The sequence below is a fragment of the Austrofundulus limnaeus genome, unplaced genomic scaffold (genome assembly GCF_001266775.1).
Source record: "Austrofundulus limnaeus strain Quisiro unplaced genomic scaffold, Austrofundulus_limnaeus-1.0 Scaffold57, whole genome shotgun sequence".
NCBI classification, from domain to species: Eukaryota; Metazoa; Chordata; class Actinopteri; order Cyprinodontiformes; family Rivulidae; genus Austrofundulus; species Austrofundulus limnaeus.
The window spans coordinates 1,668,671-1,678,839 of NW_013952459.1; the positions used below are offsets into that span (position 1 = coordinate 1,668,671).

Below are 10,169 nucleotides of genomic sequence, written 5' to 3' on the forward strand. Positions count from 1 at the left end.
CAGTCAAGTCTGAATAAAGCCTTGAAAAATCACTTTTGACCAGTGGTAAATATTCCACTATGTGTTCCAGTGAAATTAAAACTGAAAGTGTCCAAATTATTATTTCAAATGTCATTTAAATCTGTGCTAAACGTTAAAAGACAGTTATCAAAGTCTGAATAATGAGACAACAGTATATGTTAACGCAACACTCTCTTTAAAACATTCATTCTATTTAAGGCTTGTATTGACATTTTTCACTTGTTGAATGATGCCAGATGATTTATTAATAAAAAAAAAACTGCTGGACAACCTGATGATGAATTTATTCCTTAGTGCTTTCTCTATTACATGCACTTATCTACTAGAATTTGCCAAACTCGCAATGATGATAAAGTAGGTAGATGATTGCCAGAATGTTGCCTCTCATCAGTCTTATTAATTGCATTTATATGTCATTATTACAGTCTCCTAATGGATGAAAGCTCCTAGGAGACGTGCTCTCTTGTCCTTAACTTAATTGAGTTTGAGCCATTTTTTTGTTTTCTCTATCTCAGTGTAATTTTTGACCTGAGTGCTGTGTTTTCTGATATCTTCATAAGTAAAATAAATGTTGGCTCAATTCGATTCGTCATGAATTCAAACAAGCTTTTTACTGTCAAATCCATTGATCTGACAACTGTTAAAGGTTGAGTGGCTTAAGAAGCCAACATCTAATATACTGAGATGAAAACATGTTATTTTATGTTATTGATTTCATTTCATTCACTCTAGTGATGCCTTCCAGACTGAAGCAAAGAGGAGGTGCTTTTTTTTTCTCTGTAGAGCCATTTTCTGTTAAGCTGAGCCAAACTAAAATGAAATGTCCTACATTACACACGTGTTTTGCAAAGCATTGTTTGCGGGTAAACACATTCTGGCAGAGAATAATTTTTTACTTGTTTTTAACCTTTTGTTTGCAAAAGATTTTGCTTCAGGTGTCTATTTTTTTAAACACTCCCTGTTACATGGGAATCTACTGAGCCCCTAAAGGGGCATGGAATGGAATGGGGAAAAAAAAAAAAAACTATCTCGTGCGCACCAGTTAGTGTCTCGTTTCTACCAGTTAGTAAGTCATGCGCACCAGTTAGTATCTCATGTGCACCAGTTAGTAAGTTGTGCGCACCAGTTGTGCTTGAATGCGGTAGCGGGAAAAGAAGCGGGTTTCGAGTGGCTTGTTCAGGTGCTCGAACCAAAGCTATGTTATGTAAACATCTGACTGAAAGTGTTCTCCTCTCGTAAAAATGTGTGAAAGACGACAAAGAAAATTGTTAAGTTTTGTTACCAATGTTGTTTTTTTATTTTATTTTTTTCAGTATGATGTTTCTTAAATTTAAATTCACAGTGATGGAATGTTTTAGCTGAAGTACTCTTTTTTTTCTTCCTTGTTAATAAGTTTTATTGAACAGAAGATAACAGAAGCATTACAAATATACAATTTTCATATGCTCAAAAGAGTGAGCAAAAGTATACACTTTAGCCCACCTCTTCTCCTGCAACCTTTTTCAATCACTTCTTAGTGATCGAGAAAATTATTAGTTTCTTAAAATATTAACGTATCCAACAACACTTTCTCTTGCAATTCCATTTTAGTTTAAACCCTTTGAAACTTGAGACAGTTTTGTTTCAAGATTAAACTCCAATCTACAAGTTTGCCCTTAATGTTTATAATTTTACCAGTGCACCAAGTTAGAATTAGTTTCTACTNTGATTATAGAGAATAAAATGAAATAAAATGTCCCTTAATTGTTTAAGAAAACATGTTATGACCATAAAAATTGAACAGAGTTCTGTTCTTTAAAGGAGGCCTTCCGTGGTCAAGGTCAAAGGCAGGTGGAACGTTTATTCCACCCAGGGTGACCACTACACATGGATGAAATATGAAACAAATAAAATAAAATACATACAAAGCAGAACACAGCTAAATGCATCAAAAGTATGTCAATGTAATATTAGAATTTTCTGAGACAATGAATTTTGATTTTTTTTTTCTCCAGTAAGAGGTTTTTATTTAATAGAATTTTTGGACCAAAAATATCACAATATATCGCCTTGTTTAGCATATTGAAATATATCGGGATATATCGTATTGTGACCCCTCTGTCATGATATGTATCGTATCGCCAAATTCTTGCCAATACACAGCCCTAGTGATGATTGTTACACCTGCACTGAGCTCACTCCATTGGCTTCCTGTTTATTACAGCAAATATGTTGACATTGTCTTGAAGGCTTTACATGAGCTGGACACTATTTATTTTACAGCCCTTAAGTTCAGCAAGAACAAAAAAAAAGATGCTATCTAAAAAAAAAAAAACAGATGCTATTTGTTCCCTACACCAAATTTAAACAGAGGTGAGCCTGCCTTTGCAGTTGCTCCTCCCATTTTGTGGACTAGCTTACAAATTCATATAAATTTAAAAAAAAAATACTCAGGCACAATATGCTCTATACTGTAGTTTATGTTGCAAAATAATGTTGTGTCTGCTGTTGGTGTACTATTTGCAACAAGAATAAGCATCTAAGAAAGTTTTGGTTTGGCAGAAGTAGAAAACTGAATTTGTTTACTGAATACAAAGAACTATCAGTGAACATATGTGGTTTACATTTTGATTAAGCAAACTGTATTTCAAGCGGTCTTGATTAAAGGTAAACAAAAACTTCCGAGCAAGAGTGTGTTTCATCTTTCTTTCTTTTTTAAGCCTTTGTACATGTCATGTTCTTTCTTGGGAAAGCAGCATTAGCGTAGGATTACAGTTTTATCTGCTGCAATGCATTTGTGTTGGAATACTTTGATGTTGGAGGATCTCATCACATTGAATATACATCGCTGAGAGACTGCACTAAGTAGAAGTGACTCTTGTTGAAGGCAGAATGTTCAATAATGTGAGAGGTGCAGTGAAGCTAGAATTACATGCAGCACTTCTAGGATGTTTTTTTTATAAATGATGAAGAAAAGATTAGGAATGGCCAAGAAATATAAATAAATGAGGTTACAGAAAAATGTGTAAGGTTTAGGGTAACATTGCAAATGATAGGTATCATGGATGTTATTTTTTAATATGTAAAGGTAAGCATATTTGTGTAAATGAAAGAAAACACAAGAAGGCTCGCTGGAAGCTGKAAGTGTTGCCCCAACTACTAGAAAAATTGATGAAAAAAATAATCTAAACATATTTTTGTGTATTTTGAGTTACTATTGCATAAGCTTTGTATAAAAATGATGTACATTATGCCTGGAGGTTTGTTGGCTAACATACCAAGTTAGGWATTCCAACAATCTTTAGAAGTGGATTTCCTATTTGTGTTCCTCCTTTTCTTTAACTGATGAGTGAAGAGGAGATATACTGTAGATAAGAATCCAACGGTTCTTGAGCACGGTTACTAATATCCTGTTTAATTGTGGCTGTGTGCTGGCTTTGCCTTAGTGGTAGAGGTTTTCTTCCACCCAGAAACTAGAAGGGGTTCAATCCTCAGCCCTGTAATTATTCAAAATATTCTTGAGCATACACTAACCCTCTGCTGTCTTTTATGTTCTTATTGTTAGATGAACATTTTGGAAATAAGTTTTTATTTATGTTCCAAAGAGTTTAATTTTATCATATAATAAGGTTCAAGTTTGCAAATGTTTGTCAGATTCCTGGCATGTTCTGAAAYGTCAGACTAGTTTCCTCTTGTTTTCCTGTAACGATGAAGCCAATTGAAAATTCAAAACACATGACAATGGTTTCTGATTAGCATACGTAACTGACCAGCCAAGCAGAGATGAGGTTCTTCAAAAAGAAACAAGAAATAGTCTAAACTTGTCAATAATGTCAAGTCAGGAATTCTGAAAAGAAAAAAAAAAGATTGGACAGGGATGGCAGACAGCAGACAAGCTATGATAAAATGCCAAATGCACTGTTTTTTTTATCTCCTTGTATCAACAGAAAGGCACAGAATCACTGAACCAAAACATGAAGTTGGACTTCAGTTGTGAAAATAAAACCAAAATGAATAATTATAGCAAAAAAGTGGAAAAAAAAAAAACCCTGAGATGCAATGGAAACAATTGGATGCCCAGGATAAGAATTGGCTTGCTTAGAGTTATCTGAGCTGAACCAGCACACYGGGGCCATTATTGAAGAGACAGCACTCTCAGGTGTCCCATCAGCTAAACATTTGGACACTGACACAGGCCTAATGTCAGCGGTTTTGTCTCCTCATCCTTCTCTTACCTTACAGAGGAAGCACAGGTTTTACACCGCTGACACATTTTCATGCAACATGTCTTGTAAAAAGATGAGAARCCGTAGATGATGCAATAAATCAAGCATGTAAACGTCATAAAATAGGATTTGTGAGATTAAAGTTTTTAAAAGTTTTTATTCATTTCATTAGAATTTTTTCAACTCACGCAAAACTTTAGTCTGTGCTAAGTGGAATTTTATTGTACCTGTATTGATGCAACAAATCCCATGGACACACTGATTGAATTAATAAAAAAATATTTAGTTTTACTTCTTAGCAATTAATGTTTGCATTTGTTTTTTATATTTTATTTTTGAATGAATACACCATGAAGGCTATCAGAGCTTAAAACCTTCAATTTGAAAAAATAAAATAAATTAGAGAAGGATGTTTGCTGTGTAGCCCAATAAATGGATCTATTCACAGGATTCGTCACATAAAACTCAACATCCTATGGTCATTCATTAACTTCGGAAGACAAAAGCACTGAAATCGACTGTTCTTTATGCACTGCCTTTCTGTGGTTTTCATAACTTACCACCTGCTGTGTCAAAACTCATTCAGCATGGTTGTAATATGCTAGCAGTGTTCTTGGATTTGGAGCAAGTGTGTATCTGCCTGTGATTCCAGGACACCTCCTGTGAGCTTGATGGCTGGTGAGTGATGTCTTTACCCGGGGGCTGGAATATAACTTCCATTTCCCCTAATAAAATAAGTCGTTACATTAATAGAAGGCCACTAATGATACGATATAGGGTTATTCAAGGATATTTACTAATGATCTTTGCATACATACCAGCTGCTTGTTTGTGGTCCACATTCATGGAACTGTTTGGTAAAATGTAGTTGTGTAYACTTGCAGAAAAGTGACTGACCATATTTAAAGCATACCTATGTAAATAACAGAAGGGATTTTCTGRTAGTGATTGCAACTCAGTAACTAGAGTGAATACTTCAAAGACTACTTGGATGCAGTCTATATAATGTCCCGAATGCTGGGAAGCAGAAATATAGTGGAATCCATCTTAACTGGAACGCACTATTCCCCTGTGTAGGAAAATATTATGTGTATAGTATATTTTGCTCTGAAGTGCTTGCTTGAGACTCTGTAGAGAGTTTCACTTTTTACTTTTTTTTTTTTTTGGTAGGATATGTGTCCCTTGAGTTACTCAATGCAGGCAGATTTTTAGTGCAAACATCTACATAATCATTGAAGAGGAGTTTTCTACTCATGGTGAAATGAGCAACATTTCAAAATTGCAGTAAGTATATTTTCCAGTAAGTGTACATTGCAGTTGAGCTTAGTACTTCTGAGCCTAAAACAAAGTGCTCAGTCACTGACTWTTAGATAACATAGTGCCCAGTTCACCCATACTCAAAGAGCTATGGACTGAAGTCTTTGTGGTATTACCTTAGTCACCCCTTCTTTATGCTCTTTAATCTCCTGCCATCTGGTAGAAGACTTCRCTTCACTGAATTGAGAACAGCAGAAATGTCCAGTAGCTTCATTCCACTGGTAATTTAGCACTCAGTTTCAAGAACATTCAGTAAGTTATTTTGCCTTCATCCTGACTGAGCTAGACCCTTTTGTTTGATTGCCTTTTTAAACCAAGCTAAAATAAACAGGTATAATACTAGAACRTACTTATTTTAAAGGTCAAAATACTTTCTACAAATAAACAAGTAATTTTGGCAGACAAAATGAGTAGGATTTTTTTTTTTTCATACAGCTGCTGAGTTTTGGACAGACATTACATCATGCTATCTTAAGAGCTTGGAATACACAGTAGTGTAGTTTTAAKACCATATTAAGTATTATAGGCTTCCTTAACTCAAATCATTGATCTTTTTCATTCAAAACTTGTGCATTTGTGTCTTTAGAAGAGTAACCCTTATTCTGGACAGTGATATGGACAGCTGATTTTTTTTTTTTTTACCTGAGGATCTGTTTTTTGTGTTTGGTGCTCTGTGTGGTTGTTTTTTTTTTCTCCTCAATATTTTGTGTACTGTTCTCTGCACTAGATTCCATACACTATGTTTGTTTTTGTGTGTTTTGTCCTTCCAGTGAACCTGTTTTGAGTTCAGTATTACATTAAAATGAGAACACAAGTTTTCTGGCAACCACAGCCAGACATTACCCCCTTCYGAGTGCAGCGTGTTAGAAAGTAGAAAGTTGGCAAATTTGAGGCACATCAACCTTCTTCAGACCCATGAGGTGCATTTGATTTATAAAACAGAGTGAATGCAAAGCAATGTTGGATGAAGAGCTTTGCTTGCCAAACTGGATACAGATTTAGAACCTTGTATTTAACATAAGGGATAACAACACTGACCAATGTACAGAGTACTTATGATACATCTATTGCAGTATTTTACTATAATGGTGCAAGGTGGTGGTCAAAAAAAGACAATTCAGACTTCAGATGATACTTTTTTCCAACAAACCTTTTTGTTCACGTCACTGTCAAAAACATTCAAACCCATTATTTCGCTGAGCTGTTGAAAATATACCTATCTTAAAAGACATAATTTCTTCTAAACTAAATGCCATGGATTCTCACATTTTTAAACCTGTGCATTGACACCCTGCTGTTGTCTTGTGACATGCCTTAAGAAATGATATAAAATATTTAATGTGTAGCTAACTCTAATTCATGTTTACTATTATTATATTTTCTTTGATTCGTCCTTGGACTCCTTTAGAAAACATTGCACACGCTTGCTGAGGGCAGACCAGCTTCAGTCAGGCTTATAAAGAATGTGCTCACCGTCATGCACATATGCATGTGAATGTTGCTCCCCTTAATAAATTAATAATAAAGCTTGAGAGCATACACCTATATGATGCTAAAGTCTGGCTTATTGCCCAATGATAAGTCGAAGAGCTCTACTGAGAAGGACACAAAGATGTCCATTCCTTTCATCTTAAAATAGCACTATTACTATGCTCACTCATCTACAAAACACTTGTTTAAAAAAAGGAACACTTTTAAAACCTATTTCTGTCCTTCAAACACACTGCTTTAATTACATTTTGATTTGTTTTCCATTTTGAAGGAGAAACACCTAATTTGAACCAAGCTGTCTTTAAAAGAGCWGTTATAGATTTTTAAAGCTATCTGAAATCTACAAAGTCTGGAGGCAAGATTTTAGAGCGATTCTGACAGCAGCCTAATATGCTTTGTTTACCACAGTAACAGATGGCAGGAGGCACGTCACCGAAGGCCCAGCAGACAAAGCTTTATCTCCAAGGTGAAAAGTGAAGTGGCATATCTTCAACCCACAGATTACACATAAAGAGCTTAATAACAACCAGGCTGTTAGGGCGTTTAAGAATTTCACACTCGACAACATTTTATCATAACCTGTAGTCAGCGAAACTTATACAGTATTTTCCAGGACAGTGATAAGAAAAAGGATATTTCCAGTGTATTCAAAAACACAGGGAGGTTCAAGTTATACCTAAAATTACCTAATATCACATATTTATTTGGGCATTAAAAATATTTATATTACTGACCACATTTTAAAACTTTTTTTTAAAGGGAGCCAGGGTGATATGCAAAATCAGCTTTATTTGAGCTTTAATATAAAGTCACAATCATTCCCTCATCAAAAAAACATGCCCTGAGTGTTGCTTTGACTCATTCATGCATGTTTGAGAAATCCTTGAATCTCCAATGGTAGCCATGTGAAGCTACCTAAACACTTGCTGGAACAAAGCACCACCTATTTGTACAAAGCTCCTCCCAGGAGTGCTGTCTGCAGCCAAGCTCCTGCCCCACAGARTACCCCTACCCCAAAGTATTGTTGTGAAAATGTGTTGAAGTGGGAGTGTCAGAAACAGTAGGAGGTTTTTAAAGAATCAGAGRACAATTGCAACAAGTTTAGATAGGCTATAATGCAATGTCAAAYTTATTTTCAATATATACAGCATTTTCATAACAACTAAATGTAACAGTTATATGATTGTGGTAGAGAATTGAGCTATGTGCYTGGAAAATACATAATTCTTTGCTTCCTTTAAAATAGTATTTAGTTCTTCATACAATGTTATAGAAGTGCATTAGATGTTTCATTTTTACAATTTTTAATCTCATTCCTCGCCCCCAATGCCTCCCCTGATGGGTTTGAGCTGTGGCAGATCATTATTCCAAATTAATTATAACAAATTGCTGTATGAACTTTGACAACCAATAGATTGTCATTGATCAAGAAATATGAAWTAAATAAGGGAAATTTTCCATAATAAAAGTCCAAAACGTATAATAATTAGACATTAAAAGCTGATAATGTACAATTATTTACCCAATTTTTCATCTCTTTTGCAATCACTCTTTCTGCACATTAAGGCCTGYGGCTCTGTTGAACACAGCTAATGGTATTCTCCCCTGCTGCCCATGTCCTCTGACCCAGAGGCAGCAGGTTAATAACCTGCTGCACCAAAAAACATTTGTCATTTGCTACCTGCCACTGATAGGAGATGTCAACGATTRCCTATGCCCATGTACCACCACCTCATGGCAAAAACTCTATCGTGCTTTGCCATCTAAGATTCCCTGAGGTTTCTTCATACTATTTTACAATTATTCCCACTGGATTAGATTCCTGTGTCATGATCCACTACAAGATAGAATGGTGAGGCCCTTTGCTCTCTTTTTGCTTTGTTTTTTTGGRGCATATGAGTTTTTTCTCCCTTCCTTTTTTATGTTTTTTAATTCTTTTTTATTTTATTTTCCTGTTTCTAGCTTTTTATTACACAAAGAACCTCAGTGTCAACCCTCACCTGAAACTCATTCCCATTAATATAATGTATGTTTAATTTTGCATAAGCCGAATTAAATATTGAGAATGTTTTATTTTGTTTGTGTGTGCATCAACAACTTTCTTTAAAAGCAAACTGATTAAAATGGAATGCATTGGCTTATTATGACTTTTTTGCACTAAACGTAATTTTTTTAACTTATTTGTCACACCTAACAGTATGAGCAAAACCTTGCTCTTATGTTTTTCTTCTTACTAGTTTTGCATTTATGTCTGAATGTTTGTATGTTTCCTSTTTTCAGTTTTATCGGAATAAGTTTAGGAAGACATATCCATTACTAGACAAAAGTCTAGTCTCTTTAAAAGTCTTGAAATTAGATCTGTATAACTATTTTTCTTATTTTTTGCTTTTTTTTTCTCTGTCTTTTGTCCCAGAGATGTCTGGTACAGGAGAAGATATTTCTCAGGTACACTGGAAGCAGCAGTGGTTGGAAAATGGGACTCTGTACTTCCACGTCTCCATGACTGAATCAGAACTCATTCTGCAGACAACCCAACCCACGGCCCGGGAGCCTGCTCATGTGTTGCATGAACACATGCATTTGCTGCACATTTCTGTGATGGTAAGTTCTACATCTAGACTAAGGAACACATTACATTTCATGGCTTTCTATCAGGTATTGAAGCATATATTCTAATACATCMTTTTCTTACTATCTGATCATTTAATGACGTGGTTATACTGTTCAACATGTTTGAGCTTTTTACTTCCTGGAGTTTCAGTTTTTCTGTAAATTTAACATGCTGCATTATGCMATGAAAGGTTTCAGATTTTGACAACTAACTAGTCATTCAAGAAAGAGATTCATAACTGACATCATTATGGTAAATTTGAAGGGCTAACAATAAATAATACATTTGGCAGCACAATGAATCAGTGGATAGCACTGACGCCTCACAGCAATGAGGTCCTGGCTTCGATCCCCGGTTCAGACCGGGGGTCTTTCTATGTGTAGTTTGCATGTTCTCTTTGTGCTTGTGTGGGTTTTCCCTGGGTATTCCAGTTTCCTCCCACAGACTAAAACCATGCGCAATAGGTTGCCTTCCAACCCAGGTCTGGCTTGCAAAAGGGATCTGTCATCTCAGTGGGATCTGAC

General features: G+C 35.4%; 1 protein-coding gene across 1 annotated transcript in view; it reads left to right on the forward strand.

The window, feature by feature from the left end:
* The window catches only part of astn2 (astrotactin 2), a 259,339-nt gene that overhangs the window by 20,505 nt on the left and 228,665 nt on the right, over window positions 1–10,169 (forward strand). The window contains exon 2 of the mRNA XM_014009306.1: window positions 9,448–9,635. Within this exon, the coding sequence (XP_013864760.1) occupies window positions 9,448–9,635 (188 nt within the window). The remainder of the gene's footprint in view (window positions 1–9,447; window positions 9,636–10,169) is intronic.